Genomic DNA, 24,967 nt, shown 5'->3' on the forward strand with positions numbered 1-24,967 from the left:
TACAGTCAGTCCTTTCATCGCCAGTATCTGTGTTGTACGAGGTCCCGTGTGAAAGGTATCGGAGGTGACATGGGAGGCAAAGGGAAAAGCTAACCAGCAGAGATGGACGAGAAGACCTGGGAGAGCAATGAAGAGACCAGGGAAGGTTATTTCTTAGCAGCAACATGGAGGAGGGTTCCGTGTCCCCAGCCGATATATAGTGTTGGATTAGGCCCATGATCTGTGGGCCCCATGCGCTGGCCCCAGCATCCCGACCCCAGGGATCTACACAGCCCACCGGTTCCCCTCTTCCCCTCCATCTGATTCTCCCTGTCACTCATGACCCAGTTGGCATTGTCTAGGGTTAGGGTCTGTGCGTGTCACTGGGAGCCCCTCGCCCAGAGCGGTGCCGGGGGATGGGACAATGGCACAGCGGCTCTGTCTCGAGCCAGTGAAGTGCGCTCGGCAGCTGGCAAATTGTAGAGTTCAGCCTGGCAGGCAACGGGGGTTGCGTCCACTTCCTTCCTGTGGCTGCACCAGGCATGGGATGAAGGGGCATAGCTCAGATTGGGAACAGGTAAATGGATGCAGCAAACTAAAGCCCTACAACGTGACTGGAGGAACTGTTTTATTTAAGGTGGACAATCGCCCCAAGTGCATCAGTGAGGAAGACATCAGGCTGATTCCCAGCCATCCAAACAGGACATTTACCCTCTAGTATTCATCACCTTCCTCTTCCTCTCCTTCTCCATCCACACTGTCTGTCCCCACCTCCTCGTAATCCTTCTCCAGGGCAGCCATGTCCTCCCGTGCCTCTGAGAACTCCCCCTCCTCCATGCCCTCTCCCACGTACCAGTGCACGAAGGCCCGCTTGGCATACATCAGGTCAAACTTGTGGTCCAGCCGAGCCCAGGCCTCGGCAATGGCCGTGGTGTTGCTCAGCATGCACACGGCCCGCTGCACCTTGGCCAGGTCGCCGCCGGGAACCACCGTCGGGGGCTGGTAGTTGATGCCAACCTTGAAGCCAGTTGGGCACCAGTCCACGAACTGGATGCTGCGCTTGGTTTTGATGGCGGCAATGGCAGCGTTGACATCTTTGGGCACCACGTCCCCACGGTACAAGAGGCAGCAGGCCATGTATTTCCCGTGGCGGGGGTCACACTTCACCATCTGGTTGGCTGGCTCAAAGCAAGAGTTTGTGATCTCAGCCACAGAGAGCTGCTCATGGTAGGCCTTCTCTGCAGAGATGACGGGGGCGTAGGTGGCCAGCGGGAAGTGGATGCGGGGGTAGGGCACCAGGTTGGTCTGGAACTCTGTCAGATCCACATTGAGGGCACCATCGAATCGGAGGGAGGCGGTGATGGAGGACACGATCTGACCTATTAGCCGGTTGAGGTTGGTGTAGGTGGGGCGCTCGATGTCCAGGTTCCTGCGGCAGATGTCGTAGATGGCCTCGTTGTCGACCATGAAGGCGCAGTCTGAGTGCTCCAGGGTGGTGTGGGTCGTCAGGATGGAGTTGTAGGGCTCCACCACCGCGGTGGAGATCTGAGGTGCGGGGTAGATGGAGAACTCCAGCTTGGACTTCTTGCCATAGTCAACGGAGAGACGCTCCATCAGCAGGGAGGTGAATCCGGAGCCGGTGCCGCCCCCGAAGCTGTGGAAGATGAGGAAGCCCTGGAGCCCCGTGCACTGGTCGGCCTGCGGGGATCCAGGAAAGAGAGAGGGCTCAGCCTGGGAAAGGGGCAGGCAGCCGGGAGTGAGATGTGTGTCCCAGCTCGGCTCTCCCAGGCCGTGTAGCAGAGCAGCCTGTATCGCTCAGCACCCTGCCAGGGGCTTAGTCGTCCCATCCCTTGTGCAGTGGGGCCCCAGGATTTCACAGCTGTGCTGTGCGATGACAGGAGGGCTCTGGAGGACTTTCAATGCTCAGGAGCCCGTGGGGGAAGGTGGATGTGTTCCAACAGAAAGAGATTTATGGAAAATGTGTCGGCTTCCAGGACCCCCGTACTGACTCACTGTCACCTGCTCTCTGTCTTTCACCCCTTGCCTGTCTTTATCCTGACTCCTAAAAGCCCCCTACACACACCCCCAACTCACCTTCTGCTCCCAGAGCCCCATTACTAATCCTCGCTTAAGTCTCCTTCTCACCATGGCTTCTCACCATGAAGCCCAGGGCTTCTCTCTGCCAATACCACTAACCTCCCGGCTCACCTAGGAGCATGCTGGTGTGAGTTATGGTGGCAGCAGCATGGCTTCGGCATTGGATGTGCAGTCGCGCCAGCACCGCTGAAAGCAAGAAGAGGCTGGAGGCACAGAGCCTGTCCACCAGCTCCTTTCCCTGTTGGATGGAGAACCCATCCCCTCTCATTGTCCCCCGTCCCAGGCTCTGCCATCCTGGGCCTCCCAGGCCAGAGCCTGTCCTGGAGCTGCACTTCTCTGCCTCTTCCCTGATAGCAGTTTGGGGTCTGCTGCCCCAGGAGTGAAGGGACCTGTTCTAGCTCCCTGGGAAGGGGTGAGACAGCTCCAGCCAGTGCCCGAGACAGCTTGAATTCACAGCACACACTTGGGCACCGAGTTCCCCTGCACTCTGAGGGCATGGACAGAACCCAGATGAAGGCTGCATTAGCAGGTCACATAAACACCACCCTATACTGGAAACCTACTGACCGCTATTCCTACCTACATGCCTCCAGCTTTCACCCTGACCACACCACACGATCCATCGTCTACAGCCAAGCTCTGCGATACAACCGCATTTGCTCCAAGCCCTCAGACAGAGACAAACACCTACAAGATCTCTATCAAGCATTCTTACAACTACAATACCCACCTGCGGAAGTGAAGAAACAGATTGACAGAGCCAGAAGAGTTCCCAGAAGTCACCTACTACAGGACAGGCCTAACAAAGAAAATAACAGAACGCCACTAGCCGTCACCTTCAGCCCCCAACTAAAACCCCTCCAACACGTTATCAAGGATCTACAACCTATCCTGAAGGATGACCCAACACTCTCACAGATCTTGGGAGACAGGCCAGTCCTTGCCTACAGACAGCCCCCCAACCTGAAGCAAATACTCACCAGCAACCACATACCACACAACAGAACCACTAACCCAGGAACCTATCCTTGCAACAAAGCCCGTTGCCAACTGTGTCCACATATCTCTTTCGGAGGTCACCATCACAGGGCCTAATAACATCAGCCACACTATCAGAGGCTCGTTCACCTGCACATCCACCAATGTGATATATGCCATCATGTGCCAGCAATGCCCCTCTGCCATGTACATTGGTCAAACTGGACAGTCTCTACGTAAAAGAATAAATGGACACAAATCAGATGTCAAGAATTACAATGTTCATAAACCAGTCGGAGAACACTTCAATCTCTCTGGTCACGCGATTACAGACATGAAAGTTGCGATATTACAACAGAAAAACTTCAAAACCAGACTCCAGCGAGAGATTGTTGAATTGGAATTCATTCGCAAATTGGATACAATTAACTTAGGCTTGAATAGAGACTGGGAGTGGCTAAGTCATTATGCAAGGTAACCTATTTCCCCTTGTTTTTTCCTACCCCGCCCCCCCAGACGTAAACCCTGGATTTGTGCTGGAAATGGCCCACCTTGATTATCATACACATTGTAAGGAGAGTGATCACCTTAGATAAGCTATTACCAGCAGGAGAGTGGGGTGGGGGGTGAGAAAACCTTTTGTAGTGGTAAACACCCATTTTTTCATGGTTTGTGTGTATAAAAACGTCTTCTGTACTTTCCACAGTATGCATCCGATGAAGTGAGCTGTAGCTCACGAAAGCTTATGCTCAAATAAATTGGTTCGTCTCTAAGGTGCCACAAGTCCTCCTTTTCTATTAGCAGGTCACTGTGACCCTGAGGGCTGCGCCTGGCTGCCGTACAATGGTGCGGATTCTAGCCATCCTCGTATTCCAGACTGAGGTGTGGCCTGGGCAGGCAGTTGCAGGTCTCAGCCTTGCAGCCTTCCAGCTAGATCCAAGCAGAGAGGCCATTCACCTCTCAGTGGATCCCTGCACGCTGGGCCCTGCAGACTCCGCAGTCCAGCTGCATGGTGGCCACCACTGCTCTTGCCCCAGGCTGACGGAGGAAGCTGGCGGTGCCCAGCGAATGTGTGGGCAGCAGAAGCTGATTTTGCTCCCTCACCATCCAACCACCACTCGGCATTATCTCCACCTGGAATCCGAGAGCTTCCCAGAACCCTGCCTGCCCTAGCGTCTTTACCAGCTTCCGGATCCTGTCCAGCACCAGGTCGATGATCTCCTTGCCAATGGTGTAGTGCCCGCGGGCATAGTTATTGGCAGCATCTTCCTTGCCGGTGATGAGCTGCTCTGGGTGGAAGAGCTGGCGGTAAGTGCCGGTCCGAACCTCGTCTGGAATTCACAGCACAGCCTGGTTAGCGCCCGCCCCACCTGGAGGAACCTCGGTGCCCGTGCACACCTGAGCAGGGCTGCATGGGTTAGCGAGTGAGAGATGAAGGGCTCACGTAGCTTTGTTCCCAGCAGCTGTTCCAGTGACACTGACCAGCCCATGGACCCTGACGTTCCCGCCCTAGATGTTTGTTGCCCCTGCCGGCCCCACAGAGGGCTCATAAACCTGCTCTGTGCTATCTGATTCCAGAGGGTGGCCCAAAGAGTCAGAGCCGGGATGCAGAGCCTTTCACACCAGGCCAGTGGGGCTGGGTGGCTCAGTGGATTGTGACCGGTGAGTGCAAACGCCGAGGCAGGCCATGCTCGCACAGGGATCACTAGGTCCCGAGCCCCATCCCTCCCCCCGGCGCTCAGCACTCACCAATCACTGTGGGTTCCAGGTCCACAAAGACGGCTCTGGGGACGTGCTTCCCGGCGCCCGTCTCGCTGAAGAAGGTGTTGAAGGAGTCGTCCCCTCCCCCAATGGTCTTGTCGCTGGGCATCTGCCCGTCCGGCTGGATGCCGTGCTCCAGACAGTACAGCTCCCAGCAGGCATTGCCGATCTGCACACCGGCCTGGCCGACGTGGACGGAAATGCACTCGCGCTGGGGGCGAAGAACAAGGAACCGTCGTGGGACTAGGGGCCCAGCTGCTGTCTGTGGGGCATGTCGTGCAAGGACAGGACCTGCTGCAGACAGTCTCTGGGCGCGAGGGATCCCGAGACCAGGGAGAGCCACCCACCATCCCCACCCGCCTCAAACTGGGCTCGGGGGGGGTTGGGGGGGTGGGGCAGGGAGAAATTGGCCAGCTGCTTGTGCATCAGAAAACCGGATTTGTTCACTGGCCTCTCCCCGGTTCTGGTGCTGCTTCCTCCAAGTTGCTAGCTGCAGCCCGGGGTTATCTTTCCTCTCCATCCCTCTGCTTCCCTGCCGGGCGCTGCCGTCCTGCCTCTCGGCCCGGCACAGGGCTTTGCTTCTCACACTCGCCCCACATCTGGCCTCTCCCGCTGCGTTCCCCTACAATCGCCCCTTCCCATCATCTGCACAGATCCAGCCCCCGTCACCTCTCCCCTCCTCCTCTCTGGCCTCCCTGCATCTCTCTGGCCCCTCTCTCCCAGCTCACCTCCCTTCCCTGGCTGCCCCTCTCCTTCCCCAGCCAGAGTCAGGCTGCCTACCCGCCACACAGCCCCTCTCGCCTCCGTCTCAGCCTCCTTCCAGCCTGCACCTGCCCCCCTCCCACTGCGCGGCCCCAGCTTGTTCTGTCTCCTTTGCCCACTCCTGAATTTGTGCCGTCTGCATCCCCTTCCCCCTCCCAGCCAGCAACAGCCGCTGGACAAACGCCCGCCAAGCACCATCCCTCTCCTGTGATGCCTCTGAGCTCTGGAGTCTGCTCTGCTCTGGGGCTGCTCCGCGTGCTTCTGCCCACATGGATCACCTTTAGGGGCAGGGACCAATCCCCCCGTACAGCTCTCTTACGTCTAAACCCTCCCAGGGCACCACAGGAACCAGGGAGCTCTGGAGACCCTGCTCCTCCCTAGCCTGGGACTGCCCCCCACTCGCCCTGGGGGGACGGGCAGCCCCAGTCCCAGGCGGGACTCACCATGCTGCAGAGGTTCTTCGATCCGACAGCAAAGGGCTCGGAGGACGAAGGCTGGGAACGGGGGGGGCTCCGAGCTGCACCTTTTATAGTAACCGGGAGGGAGGGTTTGTTGTTAGTAACAGCTGCGGTGGGGTGGCTGTGCTGGGCACTGCTCATCACGCTGCCCTTTGCTGCGCTGTCTCTGGGTTACAGCTCCTTGCAACACACAGCAAGGGCCTCATAGGGCCTTGGTTACACCAAACAAATCAGTAACTGGGCCTGGCTCCTCCCTGCCACTGCCCGGGCGTCTCGTGCTGGCCCCGGCGCAGCGCCGAGCTGCATGTCTCTGCAGAGCATGGATCTCAGGGGCACAGGAACGCAAGCATCACCAGAGGGATCAGGCCTCAGGCCCTTCGAGCTCCGTCTCCTCTCTGGGACAGTGCCCGGCCCCAGATGCTGCAGAGGAAGGTGTAAGAACTAAGCAGCAGCAGAGGTGGGATAATCTGCCCCTCACCCACACCCACACATTAGGTCTCATCCTGGTCTCTAATAGTTCGAGGTTGGCTGAAGCTCTGCATCCAGAGGGACCAGAGCCCTGCCACAGTCTGTTCTAACAACCTCGGAGGGGCCTGTTATCCAGAGAAATGTCCAGTCCCTTTTTCCATTTTGTTAAATTATTGGCCTCAGTGGCTTCCTGTGGCAGTGAGTTCCACCGGCTAATTAGACAATATGAAAAATATTTTTGTTTCATCAGTTTTGAATTTCCCACCTTTCAATTGCATCCATTGTCCCCTTCTTCTTGTTCTATGAGATGGGAGAACAGACCCTCCTTCTCTCCCTTTTCTCAACCAGTCAGTATTTTATAGACTTCTGTCACCTCCCTCTTTTCTATCTCCATAGGTTCTGTTTAGGGGTTGGGGTGCAGGAGGGTACTCTGGGCTGGGACGGAGGGGTTAGAGGGTGGGAGGGGGATCTGGGCTGGGGCAGGGGGGTTGGGGCACGGCAGGGGGTCAGGGGTGCAGGCTCCAGGCGGCGCTTACCTCATGCAGCTCCCAGAAGCAGTGGCATGTCCCCCCTCCGGCTTCTACGCGGCGACGTGGCCAAGCAGCTCTGCACGCTGCCCTGTCCGTAGGCATCGCTCCTGCAGCTCTTATTGGCCACGGTTCCTGGCCAATGGGATCTGCGGGGGCAGCGTGCAGAGCCCCCTGGCTGCCCCTATGTGTAGGAGCCGGAGGTGGGACATGCTGCTGCTTCCGGGAGCTGCGCAGAGCCATGGCACGCACGGAGCGGGGTAAGCCCCAAACCCTGCTCCCCTGCTGGACCCATGGAGGGGCACAAGCCCTGGACCTTGCTCCCTGGTGGGAACTTGAGGGCCAGATTAAAATGTCTGAAGAGCCAGATGCTGTCCCCGGGCCGTAGTTTGCCCACCCCTGAGCTAGAGGCTGGATGAGATTCTGGAGAATTGCAGCATCTTCAGCAAGGCGCTGGTGCGGCACACCCCATGCTCTGGCTGTTCCCGAGCCCTGGCCCTAGGAGCGCCGTCGGCCTATCTCTGGGGCCCATTCACGCCTCGGCCTCTCTGGGACTCACTAAGGGGGCAGCTGCCTGCTAGGAACAAGACCGTGACACCCTCCAAACTCATCTCACATGGTGGCCGCCGCACAGCCACCGGGTGGAAAGGACTTTGTCATGTGGCCAGCATCTCTCCCAGTTCTCAGCACTGGAGCTAGATCCGACTGCGGGGAGCAGATGAGTTCCCCCTTCTCATAAATGTGTTAGTCTCTAAGGTGCCCTAGTCCTCCTTTTCTTTTTGTGGATACAGACTAACACGGCTGCTGCTCTGAAAAGTGTTCAGCAGCTGTGTCAAGTTCCCAGCGTCCTTGTTACACGCTACGGGGATGGGAACAAACCACAGAACAGCGGCAAGGGACTCGGACTCCCCTCTCCCACCCCGCTGGGCAGTGCCATCAGCACAGTGCGCACCGGGATGCCCTCACAGCGGGGCACTGGTGATTGCATGGGGCGGGGGTCACTTGGCAGCCCTGCAAAGGAGGTGCTGAAATGCTCCTTGTCTAGTTTAGTCGCCCGTCACACCACGGAGAACCCATTTCCAGAGCCCGGTCTGTGCTGATCGCGCTCCGCCCAGCCGCACTAGACAGCTAGCGACAGGCAATGACTGGAGACTGCGCCGTCACCCAGACCACAGTTCACCCCGGGCAGCAGGCCAGCTAAAGGCCTCTGCTCCCCTGAGCACCGAAGCGCTCTGCCCGCGAGGAGCTGCACAAGGTGACCAAGTCAGGGAAGGAGAGTAACAAAAAAATACCCAGATTGCTACAAGCCTGGGGCCTTCTTGGCCATGCCAGGCAGGCAGGGCTTGGCCTTGTTTGCACAGCAATTCCCTCAGCGTGCCATGACTATGGAGACGCGGCCTGTGAAGGGGAAGGAGTTATTCCTGCCTGAGTTCAGGCAGGTGGGGCAGGCTCTGGGTGCTGCCCAAAGGCTGGGCAGTGCTCTAGGGTCGGCGACATCCCCCCAGGACCCAGTGGCCCAGTAGTCAGCATCAGCAGCCTCCCTGGGTACGACTGAGGCCTGCAGTCCTGCTGGGCGGGGAGCAGCAGGGTGGCGGAGGAGTCCCCACCGGCCAGGAGCCGTGCCTGGGAAGGAGAACGGCAGCACTCAGTGGGATGTCCTGGGCTGCGCTGGAGGCCCAGGAGGCAGAGACCCCAAACAAAGGCCTGTCTGTCTGTGCACCTCTCCCGGTGCCGAACGAACGGCCAGTGCTCAGGACCCCCGCTGTCGCTGCAGCCCAGCGGGCGTGCCCAGGAGCAGGGGCTCCGCAGGTGAGAACAAATGCAGCAGCATGGTCAGGAAGGCACACACCGGAGGCATGGCCGTGGGTGTCTGTGCTGCGGGAGCTCCCAGGGGCCCATCAGGAGCAGGCTCCATTGTGCTGGGCACTGCCAACACCCTCCTGTACCCTTGACTCAGGCGCATTCTGGGTGCCCCCCACAGAGGTTCAGCCAGGTCGGATGCCACGTCCCTGCGGTGCGCTGGCAGGGGCTGCCCCAGCCTGGGGACACCCTGGTGCCCAGAGTTCGTCCCGTGTCCCCTCTGGAGGAGAAGGGCCATGGCGCCTTGCACGGGGCTGGAGCACCCTCTTGTGGTGGTAAGTGGCACTGTGACAGGCTGGAATCTGCAGTGGGGCTGTAGTCGTGTGGGTCCCAGGATATTAGAAAGACAAGGCGGGTGAGGGAATATCTTTTATTGGACCAGCTTCTGCTGGTGAGAGAGACATGCTGTCGAGTCACCCAGAGCTCATCTGCAGAGCTCACGAGAGCCCTGGGCAAGCTGGAACGCTGGTCTCTCTCCCCAGCAGCAGCTGTTGGCTCACCCGCCTTGCCACACGAGGCTGGAGGGCAGCTCTGGAGTCAGCAGGTCCCACGGTGCCTGAGCAGGGGTCCCTGTAACGGGAATAAAGGGAAACACAGAGGAAGAAACATCTCGCTCAGCCCTGGGAGCTTACTATTGCATTTCTCTCCCTCTCGCTACAGGGGTGAGCCACTCTCAGCTCCGGCACTGAGGAGCTTCTAAAGGACTGGGCCTGGCTTCTGGACCCTTCCTGGAGACAAAACAGCTGCAGGGTTGTCCGGCCATGGCTGGTTCAAGGCTCACAGGAGGTAGGTCGAGTACCCACCAGGCCTGGCACTGGACAGCAAGTGTCTAGTTATTGCCGATTCTCCAGTAACTTGACAGCATGGATGGATGGACAAATGTGTCCAGGAAGTCCCTAAAGCTCCTCCCTCAGGCCTGTTCTTGTCTCACTTTTGTGGCCAGGATGGGTGCATGTGATTCAAGGGAACAAGTGCGTGATTCCTTCTGGGCTGCTCAGCTGCTGGTGCAGAATCATAGACATCTAACTAGTCCCTGTGGCTAGACTGAGCCCAGCGCCCCGGACTAGAGCAGGGGAGCCCAACCCAGCCAGTTAAAGAGGGCGGGGTGGCACCAGAACCTATAAAGGGCTGCTCAGGGGCAGCTGGGAAGGAAAGACTGAGAGGGGCTGAGCCCTGGGGAGGGAAAGCCACGCTGGAGTGGAGCTAGCTCCTGTGGTGAGCCCCTAGAGCAGGGGGCCAAGGGCTCAGGGAAACAGCCCTGCAGCTGCTGCTCCAGGAAGGGAGCAGAGCTGGCTGAGGCTGGGGGCTGCCAGGAGCTGGAGTCCATAGCCCCCTGGACGCCTGTTCCAGACCGTAACTACTCTGAGAGCTAGAAAGTTTTTCCTGATATCTAACCTCAATTTCCCTGGCTGCAGATTAAGCCCATTACTGCTTGTCCTACCTCCAGCGGACACAGAGAACAACTGATCCCCGTCCTCTTTATAACAGCCCACAATGTATTTGAAGCCTGTTATCAGGTGTCCCCACCGCCCCCCGTCTTCTTTCCTTAAGACTAACCATGCCCAGGGTTTTCAGCCTTTGCTCAGAGGTCAGGTTTTCTAAAGTTTTTATCATTTATGTAGCTCATCTCTGGACTCTCTTCAGTTTGTCCGCATCTTCCTAAAGTGCGGTGCCCAGAACTGGACACAGGAGTCCAGCTGAGGCCTCGCCAGTGCCGAGTAGAGCAGGACAGTGACCTCCTGGGTCTTACGTACAACGCTCCTGTTCACACATCTCAGAATGAGATTAGCCTTTTTCGCAACACACTGTTGACTCTCATTCCGTTTGTGATCCACTGTGACCCCCAGGTCCTTTTCAGCAGTGCTACCACTGAGCCAGTTAGTCCCCAGTTTGTACTTGTGCATCTGAGTTTTCCTCCCTACGTGTGGTACTTTGCACTCGTCTCTATTGAATTGCGTCTTGTGATTTCAGACCAGTTCTCCAATTGTCAAGGTCGCTTTGGATTCTAATCCTGCCTCCAAAGTGCTTGTGACCTCTCCCAGCTTGGTGTCATCTGCACATTTCATAAGCATCCTCTCCATTCCGTTATCCACGTCATGACTGAAAATATGGAATAGTGCCAGGCCCAGGACTGACCTCATGAGGCCCCACTAGTTCTTCGCTGCGTGACTGCACATGTGCATTCCACTCGTGCTCGTCTCCAGCCCAGTGGCTGGAAATTTGTATCTCAGCGGCTTGAGCACCCTCTGCTGCCACGTGCCACTGCATGCAGGTATAAAGGGTGAAACCATCTGTGACGGGGTACACCAGACCCCCTGAGCCCCCCTGCGGGAGGCCTCGTGGCCCTGCCACACGCTGCCCCCAAAGAGGGCAGTGGAGAGAGTCCTCCAAGCTGCCTAGAGCGGCTGTGTGGCACACAGCCAATGAGGACCCAGCAGCTGACTATAAGAAGAGCTGCAGAGCCAGTGGGAGTCCAGTTCCTTGCTGGAGCTGAAGGAGTGAGGATGGGGTGTGGCTGGCTGGTGGGTGGAGCTACAGGACCTCAGACAAGGCTGTGTTGCCAGAAGCCAAGGAGAGCGAGAAGGAGCCCAGAGCTGGCTGCGGGGTCTCCACCAGGACAAGGCCCTGAGGTAAGAGTGAAGATGGCGTGGGGAAGTGGCCCAGGGAATTAGAGCAGCAGCATGACTTAGATAACAGCAGACAGCTGCTATCTACAGGTCCCTGGGCTTGGACCCGGAGTAGTAGGTGGGCCTGGCTCCCCCCTAACCCCCTGGAGGAAGTGGCCTGGACAGTGAAGCACCCCAGAGGGGGAACTGAACTGGAGTGGCCCAGCTGGAGAGCTGTGGCCAAGAGGGCAAAGACATTGTCTCCCGGGAGGGAATCCTGGGGTGCTGCTCTCTTCCGGAGCAGGGACAAACTGAGCAACAGTGTGCAGCCACATGCACTTGGCCAAGGGGGGGCTCACAAGTGGGGCCCCACAGGGTCACCATCCCTATTACCCCATTACACCATCCCTGACCCCCCCCCCCCACTTCCTCCTTACTGCCTGTAATGATTGTTGGAATCTGTTTATCTTGCTTCTGCAAGTTTTCTCAGCATCCAGATGCACAGTTACCTGTTCATAGACTCCTTTTTTGGTGTTACTTGTAATAGATGTGTTTTTGTTTAGTAGAAGTTTGTTTTTTGGCTCCCCAGTTCTGGGGTTCTGTTTGTTGGTACCAAGAAACACCTGGGTCACGGGGCTTCAAGCTCTGCCTTTCATGCTCTAAACCAGGCCTGTGAGTGACCCACACTCTAGTTTTCTAATGTGTCTAGGTGAATCTCACATTAGGGATCAATGCCAGATTTGTATGGACTTCAAGCTGAGGACCAAGCACGAGAGAGAGGCCAGGCCAAAGTTTTCTTTGTTGGAGGCTGCTCGTGAGACCATCTTCAGTCACAGGGGTACTGAGCACTTCGGACTGTGTGAGAAGTGCACCTCCAATACTGTCCCGGCACCGCTCACCCTTGCTGGTGCCCAAGAAGGAACACAAGGCTTCCAAGGATGCTGCCAGGAGAGGCAGATCACTGCCCCTAAATCTACCACGCAAGGGGGTGAAGGGTCGAGTAGAGTGCAGGCAGAATCGAAGCGCTCCTGCACTCGCTCATCAGGTAAGACAGCACCAGGGCCCAAAGTGGCACTTTCATTGTCTGGAGCACAGTCTTCATCTCTTGTGCATTGGTCAGACTGTTCCAGGACTGTCCATGCCAGAGGCATAGGCAATGGCCAGGGACTTGTTGAGCTTGTGAGTTCTGGTGTGCCCAGTGGTGCAGGAGATTCCTTCAGTGGTCCCTGTAGACTGCATGGCACCAACCTCCTCAGTGCAGCACCCGGTACCATGTCATCCTCCAGCCTCCCAGAGCTCTCGGCCACCGGTGCCATTGGTGATGGCTTCTCCATTATTCCCCAGACTCTTGGTACCAAGTCTCCAGCACTGACAGGTTTGGCCCCTCCATGGTTGGGAGATGATGATTCTTCTTTGGACTCTTATGTCTCGCCACCCCTGTGACGTGTTCCATATTCCTTATGAAAATATGCTTATGATATGAATATGACATAACTGAGATGTACTTTATGCAAGATGGCTCCTGTGAGATCATTGGAGAGGTTGTAATTTACTGAATGGGACTGTCCAGTGGGTATGCCTGTATCATTTCTGTATCTGAAGTTAGGAATATTGACTATGTATCTGTATTTCAACTATGCCACTTTGGGTGATGCCCACTGCTAACACTTCAGATACAACAATGGAAAAGCCGACAGGGCGGATGGCCCATCAGGGAGGACAATGGATCGTGAAAAGCTTGGCCTTCCTGCGGATGCTCCATCCTGCCCCTGACTCATGGATGCTGTGATCCTACAGAGTCAGGTGGTCTTGTCACCTGATCCTAAACATTACCTGGGACTTCTTGTAACTTTTCACTGGAAGGGAAGGGGGGGGCGGGGTCAAGTTTGGGAAACAAAGGATTCCTGCCTTATGTAAATCCTATTGAAGGGTGGGGAGGAAGGCAAACGGGACCCCTCCTCTCCATGGCCTGTCTGCCCAAGAAGACAAACTGCAAAAGGGAAGGCCGGGGGCGGGGTCCAGACTGAGATGGGTCCAGTCTGAAAAGGAATATAACAGTGAACCACAGGAGCTTTGCAACCTGCCTGCAACAGTATCTAGGGGGAGAAATCCTGTTTGTCACCAATGTCTTTAGTGAGACTAGCTCAATTTGCATGTTTGGTTTCATTTGTTCGTTACCTGCTTTGTTCTGTTACCCTCTTACCACTTTAAAATCTCTCTTTTAGAGTTAATAAAACTTATTTTGTTTATTATTAAACCCAGTTTGTCATTTCTAACTGGGGCGGGGGGGAGACATGTGCACACCTCTCTCCACATAGAGGGAACGGGCGAATTTCGTAATAGATCTGTGGGTCTGCACCCCAAGGGAGGGGACATCTGAGTACTGGAGCAAGTCTCTTACGCTGAGTCTTCCCAGAGCTGATCTGCAGCTGGGGGTGGCCTTGCCTGGGTGTGAGTTCAAGGAGGTTTTCAGAGCCTAGCTCAGCAAGACAGGTTAATGGGGGCTCAGGCTGGCAGAACAGGTAGACTCGGGGGTATCTCAACACATCCGGTGGCTTCCCAAGGGGTTTGACTTGTCACAACCCCCTCCTAGACCTTACCACTCGGGGTACTAGTGAGATTCTGCTGCCAGCACTGGCATGGAAAGATGGCAAGGAAGTCATTGGGGTGCAGTGCCCTTTCAGTGCCCCCCCCATTTCCAGATCCTCCCCATGCCATTCACATTCAGTATCTTCACCTAGACCTGGGGAGTCATCTCATCCAGCTCCTCCTGATCTGGTGCCAGGCTTGGTACCAAGCAGAAGGAAGAAGTTCAAGAGGACCTAAGGGGCAACTGTCAGAGACCCAGCCTCACCCCAGTTAGCTTCACCCACCTCCTCCCCGGATGAAGCACCTTGCTCTGGAGTGTCTTCACCCCCACAGGGTGACTGCAGAGCTCGCCAGCAGCTCTCCAAAAGGGTTACCTCAGCCTTGGGCATCCAGGTAGAGCTGGGGAGTCTTCTCATAGTCTCACCTTGGCTGCTCCATCTTGTGCATCCCAGACAAGCTCCATCTTGTCTGATTAACTAGGTGATTTTAGAGCCCACCAAGATTCAGTGGCAAACTCCCTCCTCTCTCAAGTCACCGGGCAATGCTATGGAACTACTCTGGGGGAGCCTCCTCTCTGGGTGCAGACTGTCTCCAGGGCAAGAAACTCACACGGCTTCCACCTTCCTGGGTCTGACCTCAGAGCATTCAGCCTCCTCTGACCCTCTGTGCGCTTCCCACAGCCAGTCTGCCCAGGTGGGGTCCTGGGGGGGCCAGAGGGTCCTGCCCTGTAACTCCGCAGGCAGACAGGACTCTCAGCCAGCCAGTAAAACAGAAGGTTTATTAGATGACAGGAACATGGTCTAACACAGAGCTTGTAGGTGCAGAGAACAGGACCCCTCAGCCAGGTCTGTCTTGGGGGGGGGGTAGGGAGGCCAGAGCCCTCTCTGGGCCTCCCTCCATTTCCCCAGCCAGCTCCAAACTGAAACTTCCCAGCCGCTCCTCTCCTTTGTCTCTTTCCCGGGCCAGGAGGCCACCTGATCTTTGTTTTCCAACCCCTTCAGCTGGCACCTTGCAGAGGAGGGGCCCAGGCCATCAGGAGACAGGGTGTTGGCCATTCTCTGTGCAGACACCATCACACTGGGCCCCTAGGGCTCTGCCACAATCACACCCCCTTATCTCACCACCTAGATACTTAAAGTCATAGGGGAAACTGGTTAAGGACTTTAAACTCTGAGCTGAAATGAGGCTTCGCTGTCCCTCACTGAGCTAGAAGAACAAGGGCTGAGTCTCCCAGGGCATTGTCCTGCTGCCTCTCACTTGAGAGGCAGCGGGACTGGCAGGTTTCGTGGATGGGGACCATGCCCTGCTAAGGTCTTCAGGAGCAGACAGTCCTTGTGCCCTGAAAGGGTAATGAATAACGGTCACTGGGTGGCTCTGAGTGAGGGTCTTGTCTTTCACCCCTTTGCCTCCGAGCAGGGGGACTCGGCCTCCCTGGTCCTGTCACTGGGGCTGTGATAGTCCAAAGGGACGAAAACAGGCTCGGAGGACCCTTGGTTCCTGGGCCCCGTGATCTGCTCCTGGCTATGTGCCAAGGGTCTGGTGCAGCCCTGGAGATGCAGCACGCTCTGAGTCTGGCTCAGGGGGCTGGAGGGGAGTCCGTTGGCCTCACGCGGGAAGGTGGCAGGACGCTGAGGTCTCTCAGCAAAGCCACCCCCATGCCCAGTGCTCCCCGAGAGTCTTGGCCTTCTACGTCCCTTGTCCTTTTTGCCCAAGCCCCTACGGCAGTGCCACTCTGCCCTTGTCTTGCCTGGGGTGTAAACGAGGTGCCAGTCCGTGTGGGCTAGCTTGGGCTAACACCTTCCAGCAGTGGGCTCGTCTGTCCATCCGCGTGAGGGAGCCAGTCTGCCAGGCCGTCCAGATGCCACCCCAACCCCGCCAGGGGAAACCAAAGCACTTCCCCCCCTCACCCCTCCCCCAGTTTTCCCTGGGAAATCCTGTCACTCATTCCTGGCTGGCTGCCAGCACTGCCATTCCAGGCCAACCAGCCCATTAAAACCTTGACCTTCTACAAAAGGGTGGAGCTGCCATCAGCCCCCTTCACACCTGTCTGCAGCTGGCACTCTCCCCACGAGTGGCGTCTGCAGGAGGCAGTCACTGTCCCTGCCTTGCAGAGACCCTGCATCCATGGGGGGCTGACCAGGGCAGAGACTTTTGGGTCATTGGACTTTTGGGACTTTGGGTGATTTGGGGTTGCTGGACTCAAGAACCAAAGGGAAAGGGGCATGCCCCAATTTGCTTGGGGTGGGTTTTTGCTCATGGGTTGTGTTATGAATCCTATTGGTCGTGTTTCCCCAACATAATGCCACATTGTTATTAAAAGGCTTTTTGCTACACTCAGACTCTGTGCTTGCGAGAGGGGAAGTATTGCCTCTTGGAGGCGCCAGCGGGGGTGGTATATTTGTCCCAGGTCACTGGGTGGGGGCTCAAGCCGGTTTGCATTGTGTTATTGGAATGGATCCCCTAGATATTGAACCTGGCCCCTGTTGCTGCCAACTCTGACGGGCAGAAGGGTTACACAGTTGTTCCTGCAGAGGGACCGTTCCCCTCCTGCTCTGTTTGGCTGCATCGTTCTTCTGAACAAACCTGACACCTGAGGCAGTCCCGTGTGTCGCGGGCGCGACGCGTCACGCTGAGAAGCTAGAAGCAGAACTTCCTGGCCACTAGGCAGCAAGCCCTCACTAACTGTCACCTTACACAGCAGGTGCCGAGCCGGAGAATGGCTGAGAGCAGAACCAGGTGATTGGCGCTGAGGTGGCTGGCGCAGCAGCCCCGCTCCCAGACCTAATGAGCAGCAGAGATCTGTGCACCGCCGGGGGCGTTTCTGGGCCCACAACAGAGCTCGCTGTAGCCAGACACTGCTGAGTGGGTGCAAGCCACCCCCAGCTCTCCTCGTCGCAGCCTGCAACGCCAGCCCTGCCGGCCCCTGGCTTTGGGAGGGGGACACGGCAAATTCATGCTGCAGTTTTTGGACATATTTCAGAGAAGCAGCCGTGTTAGTCTGTATTCGCAAAAAGAAAAGGAGTACTTGTGGCACCTTAGAGACCAACCAATTTATTTGAGCATGAGCTTTCGTGAGCTACAGCTCACTTCATCGGATGCATATGATGAAGTGAGCTGTAGCTCACGAAAGCTTATGCTCAAATAAATTGGTTGGTCTCTAAGGTGCCACAAGTCCTCCTTTTCTTTTTGGACATAGTTTGTCTAATGCACGTAACAATCGTACTGCCGTGAAGGGAGCTTTGTGAAATCGCACTGTCCCGAGGCTCCGTTCCCAGCAGGCGGGGACTCAGCAACCTGGGCTCCATAGTGACCTGTTCACCGCATCCCCCGCTGCCCCGACAAGCCCTGGAGTTGGAGGCCTCACTCACGGCCACGAGCGCCCAAAGCCCTGGAAGGGAGAAGCCGGGTCCACAGTCCTGCCTGTGCTCACCAGATGGAGCCATTCACTGGTCTCTAACCACCAGGACTTTTCCACCTAGTCCAGGGCTTGAGGCAGGCTCAGGCTGGGAATTGGCTTCCTGCCTCTCCCCCAGGATACGCTCTGGCCCCTGGCAGGAGAACACCCTGGGCAGGAGTTCAGCACCCATCTCCCGTGGGCTGTGTGTGGAATCAGGGAGCTGAAGGGAACTCCGCCACCCCCGGCTTGTCTCTCCGGCCCTGGTCCTCCTACAGCTCCCGTCACTGGCAGCTAGTAACACCGAGGCCAAGGGCCAGCTCCATGGAGTCCCTAGAGGGGCAGAGCCGGGAGCCCGCTGTGCCGCTCCTAGCAGGCCTGGGTCACCTGCCACCCCGAGGCGGAGAGATGGTCACAGCCGGGGCAGATTCCAGCCCAGTCACTGGCGCATTTGCTCTGGGCGTCACGCTGAGAAACTGGCCGTAAAGAGAACTAGGACCCGCCACAGCCCCGGCGATGCTGGAGGAGGAGGAGTGGCCTTCGCTGCACTGAAGGGGGCAGGCTGGGGACCGTGCAGCCCTTCCCCGCGCACTTGCAAAGGCAGCAGGCCACCGGGCGTGGCTGTGTGTCACCCACGCCAGGGCAGCAATTGAGCCTCCCCGCAGGGCACCGCTCTTCTGTGCCCAGCACAAAGGCCTGGCCCCTCAGCGGCAGGGCAGGGCTAAGCTCTCTGCCTGTCTCTCTCACGATCCCGCAGCTCCAGGCTCCTGACCGCACCCCTCGCCACCTGCCTGGGTGTGGGCACCCGGTGTGCTCAGGAGGGCGTTAACCCTGTGAGTGCCAGGGGCGCTGCACTGTCGCACCCCCGGGGCCCTGCTGAGCTGGGCACAAGTGAGAGCCCTGGGAGCCGGCGCCTCCGCTAGCTGCCTTCAGCCTTCCGCTAATGAACCATTTCCTCTTGAAGCCCTCTGCCTGGCTTGGCTGGCTGCCCAGCCACTTCCTCCTGCTCCCAACGGCTCCGAGCACCCGTGCGACTGGGCTGGTTCCACCTCTCTCCTCACACCCGGGTCAACAAACTGTTTGCAAAAGCACGCACTGAATAAACGCGCCGGGGGGGAGATCCAGAGTGCGGGGGCGGGGGAGAGCCGGGGTTCCTGCTGGGGGGCCACTGTCTGCAGCATTCTTCTTCCCCAGCAATTGTTTGTAGTGGGGCCGAGGTCCTGGGGGACTCTGCTTTTGGCTCATGCCTGGGATGTTCTGCAGGCTCCCTGGAGCTAGGCCATGGCTCCCAGGGGAGAGAGGCCCAGGGTGTAAACTCGCTGTAATGAACTGGCTGGCGTGTCTGTGTCCCCTCTGCTGAGTGCCGTTGGCCCTGTACTAACAGTGATTCTCCTTTGGCTCGGGTGGGCAGGGCCTGAGGTCTGCCCTGCCCCTTGCTGGGGTGATCCACAAGCAACGCTGCTGCAGGCCCAGGTGACCGCACGTTTGTTCCAATATTGCAGAGCAGTCGGCCCCGACGGGCACAACGGCGCTGCCCTGCTGGAGCCGGCTCCCCGACCCCGCACAGTGCAGGGCTCTCTGCTGGCTAGCCGGATGCAGCGTGGCCCCAGCCCTGGGAACATACCTAGTGCTGGGGGAAAGCAAATCCCGTGTTGCTTTCCTAGCCCCAGGCAGGCTCTGCTGTCGCTGGTGCATGGTGAACTCCACGTCGGTGTCCAGTTGTTCATTTGCGGCCTGCCTTGGTGTCCCCACAGGCTGTGAAAGCTGCAGGAGAAGGGAGAGGAGAGCGTTAGCTCGCCCCATGGCACACTGGGCCTCTACCTACCTGTGGGGTGCAGAGAACATGCCAGGGAGCAGGCCCGGCACGCCCGTCCACTGCAGGGGCCCTCCACTCAGCTGGGTCTGCTCTGGCTCCTGGGGACCTCTCAGTCACACAGGGCATGCTCAGAGGAGCCTTACTACGAGCATCGTTTACTTTTCCTTGGAGGTCACTTTCATTAGCCAGTTGCCACCTCTTTCACTGCTCTGGGCATCTGCCTGGTTGTCCCATGGTGTCAGTCGCACCCTGCCCCGAGTAGGGGAGGGCTTCTGGCTCCCCCAGGTTTGTGGACTAGCCCCAATCTATCTGCTAATCCTTTCCGACTGGCTGATGGGCGAGCCGTGTTTCTCGGGCCCGGTCTGTCTGCCCCCTGCCCTCGCCCAGCCTGGCAGGGTTTGGGGCCGGAGGCAGAGGTGGACATCGCTTTCTCCAGATGTTTTGTGATCTCCGCAACTCTCTGCATTTCACTACTGCTTTTATTTGATCTAAACCAGCAGTTAAACTGCATCTGCTCAGTATGTGTCCAACAGAGAACGTTCCTGTCAGACCAGGGGCAGATCCTCCATCTCTTGGTGGCTTCAGAGTCAGGCTGGTGCCTTCCTGCAAGATGCTTTAGTCAAACACAAGTTCTTGAGCTCCTTATAGGAGTCTCTGGGTGAATTTTCTGCCCTGTGCTATACAGGAGGTCAGACTGAGAACTGGTCCCTTCCCACCTTAAAATCTATTAATGTCGGTAATATGGGTAACTGGTTTGGTGAATGGGGGAATGTGATGGACTTCAGCAAGGCTTTGAGACAGTCCCACACGGCATTCTGATAAGTAGCTGGGAAAATACAGGCTCAACAGAACCACCATTAAGTGAATACGTAATTAACTGCAAAAAAAGCGTCCCCATTAATGGACTGATGTCAGAGCAGAGGGAGGGCTCAAGTGGGGCTCCACAGGGAGCTGTTTCTGGGTCCAGTGTTGTTTAACGTCTTTATCAACGCCCCGGGTGGAGGACTAGAGAGCAGACTCATCAGATTTGCACATGACACAAAGCTGGGGGGGTTGCCAACACTTTGGAGAACAGAGATAAAATTCAGAGGGATCTCGATAAATTGGAGACCTGGGCCTAGCTTTGGTCCCCGCTGTGTAGAAAGGATGGAGAGAAACTGGAAAGGATCCCGAGGCGAGTGACAGGGATGATCCCAGGGATGGAATGCAAGTCGGACGAGCAAAGGCTGAAGGAACTGGGTATGTTCAGTCTGGAAAAGAGGAGATTGCGGGGGGGCATGATAGCTGTCTTCAAATACTTGAAAGGCTGCCACAGATAAGATGGCGAAAAGTTTTTCTCTCTTGCCACGGGGGGCAGGACAAGAGGCGACGGGTTCAAACGACAGAAAGAGCAGGTTTCGATTAAATCTCAGGAGAAACGTCCTCCCCGTAAGGGCAGTCAGACAATGGCACAGACGCCTCCGAAGGTTGTGGAAGCTCCTGCCCTAGAGGTTTTCGAGAGGAGGCTGGAGCCGTCTGTCTGGGATGGGTGAGACCCAACAAGTCCTGCATCTCATCGGGGGTTAGACGGGATGGCCCGTGCGGTCCCTTCTTACCCTATGCGTCTATGTGTTACCCAGCCATCTTGCTGTCTGCAAAATGTGCCAAAGTATTTGATGTTGGTGCTTCTGAGCCCGAGCTCGTCGTAACTTCACCAGCAACAGACTAGGCCATTTGCTGCTGGCTCTCTGCACAGGGGCAATTTCACTCAAAAATCTCTGTGCACTGACTCTTTGAAATGCCTCCACAGCAGAATTCACACCCATGGGGACCCGGGCTGCACTCACAACACCCAAAAGTTGTCAGGCACTTGTCAGACTCCACCTGTCAGTGCTTGACCTGCATTGTGCTTCTGAGAGCTTTGCAGCAGCAGCTCTTTCCACAGCTGAGTGCTGGGGGCTCCTGGGGGTCAGATTTGTGGGTTTTCATTTACTGCTCAAGTACTCAGCACAGCCGGGCCTGGAGAGTCGAGTGTCTGGGAGCCAAGGCATTGGCGCCTCCTGGGCTGCGCAAGACACCACCGAGTTCCCTGTCTTTATACGCAGCCTGGTCCCTCCCCAACCAAACCCCTCCTCCCCTCATTTCCACCCCCGCTCCCCCGCTCCTGATTCTCCCCACGTCCCAGCTCGCGTTCCCCTAGACGTCCCTGACAGGGGTGTGTCTAACCTGCTCTTTAATATCCCAAGTGACGGAGATTCCACAACCTCCCTAAGCAATGTATTCCAGTGCTTCACCACCTGCAGAGTTAGGACGTTTTTCCTAATGTCCAACCTAAACCGCCCTGGCTGCAATTTAAGCCCACTGCTGCTTGTCCTGTCCTCAGAGGTTAAGGAGAACAATTCTTCTCCCTCCTCCTTCTAATATGCTTTTATGTACTTGAAAACTGTTCTCATGTCCCCCCCTCAGTCTTCTCTTCTCCAGACTAAACAAACCCAATTTTTTCAATCTTCCGTCATTTTTGTTGCTCTTCTTTGGACTTTCTCCACTTTGTCCACATCGTTCCTGAAACGTGGCTCCCAGAACTGGACGCAATACTCCAGTTGAGGCCCAATCAGTGCTGAGCAGAGCGGAAGAATTACTGCTCGTGTCTGGCTTACAACACTCCTGCTACTACAGCCCAGAGTGATGTTCACTTTTTTTGCAACAGCATTACACTGTTGACTCATATCTAGCTTGTGGTCGACTCTGACCCCAGATCCCTTTCCGCAATGCTCCTTCCTTGGCCATCATTGCCCATTGCGTGTGTGCCACCGATTGTTCCTTCCTACGTGGAGCACTTTGTCCCTATTGAATTTCATCCTATTTATTTCAGACCATTTTTCCAGTTTGTCCAGATCATTTTGAATTTCAATCCTGTCCTCCAAAGCACTTGCAACCCCTCCCAGCTTGGTATCATCCACAAACTTTATCAGTGTACTCTCTGTGCCATTATCTACGTCACCGATGAAGAGATTGAACAGAACCGGACCCAGAACTGATCCCTGCGGGACCCCACTCGTTATGCCCGTACAGCCTGACTGTGAACCACTGATAACTATTCTCTGGGAAGGTTGTGTTGGCTGACTTAACTGCTTATCACCTCAATTGTTATGTTTTCATCCGTTGGTGACATCTGCAGTCCAGCAACCTTCCCTGGGTTTAAATTCATCCTTCTTCGTGTCAGGATGAATTTAAACATTTCTGGGAAAACATCTCATTGCGGCTAGCCCCCCATCAGCTCCAGCAGCATTCGCAGCCCTGGGACCCCCCCTGCAGACAGCCCACTGCTGCTTTCCAAGCACCGCGTCCATTAGACCTGCTCCGAGCGTTCATGGCAACGCTGCTGTTGGCATGAATGACCTGAGAGGTTCAAATCACTCACTTTCCACACTTCAGTTTTTCCCAACGAGAAGCAGTGAAGACACTTTCCATGGGGTCCCAGTGACTTCATCAAAAAGCAAATTCATGCCTCTGCCGTTACAACACGGCGTAAGTGTCTGCAGAGAGACGACAGAGCCTGTCGCTGGGAATTCATAAGTCAGGGTGCTGAGAGAGGCTGGGGTTGATTTGTGGGGTGCTGGGTGGGTTTGATTGGCTGGGGCTCGGGACAGGTGAGTTATACAGGTCACAGGGGAGGGAAAGGATAGCTCCGTGGTTTGAGCACTGGCCTGCTAAATTCAGGGTTGTGAGTTCAATCCTTGAGGGGGCCATTTAGGGATCTGGGGCAAAAATTGGGGATTGGTCCTGCTTTTTTGAGCAGGGGGTTGGACTAGATGACCTCCTGAGGTCCCTTCCAACGCTGATGTTCTGTGAAATGAGGTCTAATAAACCTTCCTAGCAGCTGCCCAAGCCCTGCTCACTGAGTCCGAGAACAACCCGTATTGCATGGAAACGCAGGTCTGCGGGATGTTTCCGAGTGCTTCAGAAGATGGTACGTTTTTATGAAGAGTGGGAAGGAATTAGCAGAGTCGGTGAGAAGTGCACCCCAGGCACCGAACATGGCTCAGGGAGTGATTTCGGGGGGCTGCCCTGTCTGCAAAGGGACCTGCCAACGGAACGGATGTGGAATGGGGCCCCTTTTTATTACCGCCTTCTCTCTGACCTTCAGAGGCCTGGAAGATTCTTCTTTGCTTCTAAAGTGTTTTCTCTGCTTGTTTCCTTTAGCAATTCAGGTCTTGTCTCACCTGGTTTTCCTGGAAGGCTCTCTGGGCGACTGCAGAACTGGTAGGTTTCTGGCGTCATGGCTGCCGAAGCAGTGATCCTGGTTAGGTGGGCGAGGGGTAAGTGAAACGCTTCACGATGCTCTGCGTTCTCTTTGACTTTCTTAACCTCCATTTAACTCAAATCCCCAGCAAAGCTCCCTTTGTTGAAGGTGGAGCACTGCACGCCTTCAGTGAGCAGAAGCGGCTTAGGATTTATTGGTGCCCTGGACACAAAGAACATTTTGGACCCCCCAACACCCTGAGGCCCCCAAATTGTCCGGGGCCCCTGGGCACAGCTGTAGATAAATCTCTGCACTAAGCATCTTCACATAACTTTCATATGACTTGGTGTTATGTCTCTTCATATAACCGTGTATTAAGCCTATCCGCATGTAACCTCTATTTTCATACAACTTTGTATCGAGTCCTGTGATACGGAAACTTTGCATCAGATCCTTATATAGAAACTTTGTATTGAACCTTGATATAATGCTAAAGCCCCTAAGATAGTATAATTAAGGTAGAAGAAAATTGTCTTTTTGCTAGGAATAGAATAAGATTCCCCCCCCCCCCCACACACACACACTTTGTAATCAATTGCCCTGTTGAATGAACGAGGTGTGAATGAGCAAGGCCTGGAAGGCCGGCACCTCCAGACAGCTGCAACAGTTGGAGAGGGGATGGGAGCCAGACCCAAGAACAATAAAACTTGCCAAGTGGGCTCGCTAAAGAAGAGCCGACATATTGACGGGCTTGGGGGTTAGAAGCCAGCACCTTCTTCTGGGAACACCCAGAGGGAAGCGGCACAAAGGACCAACGGACGCAGACCCAGATTTTGAATCTGGGACAATTTGCATGAGAGGGAAGCCGCTGTAAATGCGAGGGGTCTTGCAGAGGACCCAGGTCTCGTCTTGTCAAGATCGGAGCATCGATCCGGATCGGCAGAAGCCCGGCTCCACCCCCCCCCCCCCGCCATCTAACTCACCTGGCCAGTGAAGTTAAGGGGAGCAACTAGTTGGTAACAACAACAAGACGGCGTGTGCGTGTGTGTGAGTGCATGAGTGTAATATGTATCTTATGCATATGATACAGTGTTGATTGATACATGGATTACCAACAAATGTGGCGTTTGCCTTATTCCCCCTGAAAAGACCCTGGGCAGAACGGTAAGTACAACACAGGCCCCGTGGGCCCGTGCGTTAATTCGCCACTGTCAGCGAGGGGTGAGAGGGTCCAGCCTTCCCCGAGAGACTTCATGGGACTGGGAGACCAGGATCCCCATTCCAGATATTTCTAAGACATATGACACCAGAAACAGGCTGCCCGAAGGTGGGGGTAGCTCTCCCAGGGAGCCAGGCCCCGGGGGCCGCGGTATCCTGCGGCAGGCCAGGCCGCGCTCTGCAGAGAGCACGCCGCAGCCATGCATGCTGGGGCCTGTGGTCTCTCCTGGCT

The 24,967-nt window shown here is 56.3% G+C and overlaps 1 protein-coding gene and 1 long non-coding RNA gene across 2 annotated transcripts; one reads left to right on the top strand and one right to left on the bottom strand.

Moving 5' to 3' along the window:
• Positions 1–445: 445 nt before the first annotated feature.
• LOC141995691 (tubulin alpha-1D chain-like) lies at positions 446–19,221 on the bottom strand. The gene is made up of 5 exons (XM_074966971.1): positions 19,104–19,221; positions 6,021–6,100; positions 4,804–5,026; positions 4,237–4,385; positions 446–1,677 (listed from the first exon to the last, which is right to left on the bottom strand). The coding sequence occupies exons 1-5, from the start codon at positions 19,204–19,206 to the stop codon at positions 694–696; spliced, it is 1,539 nt and encodes a 512-aa protein (XP_074823072.1). The 5' UTR covers positions 19,207–19,221; the 3' UTR covers positions 446–693.
• LOC141995694 (uncharacterized) lies at positions 6,414–11,119 on the top strand. Its single transcript, XR_012641391.1, has 3 exons — positions 6,414–6,492; positions 9,551–9,676; positions 10,862–11,119. It is a non-coding gene; the product is annotated as an uncharacterized LOC141995694 (long non-coding RNA).
• Positions 19,222–24,967: the final 5,746 nt, after the last annotated feature.

This window comes from Natator depressus, chromosome 11 (assembly GCF_965152275.1).
Source record: "Natator depressus isolate rNatDep1 chromosome 11, rNatDep2.hap1, whole genome shotgun sequence".
Classification (NCBI taxonomy): domain Eukaryota; kingdom Metazoa; phylum Chordata; order Testudines; family Cheloniidae; genus Natator; species Natator depressus.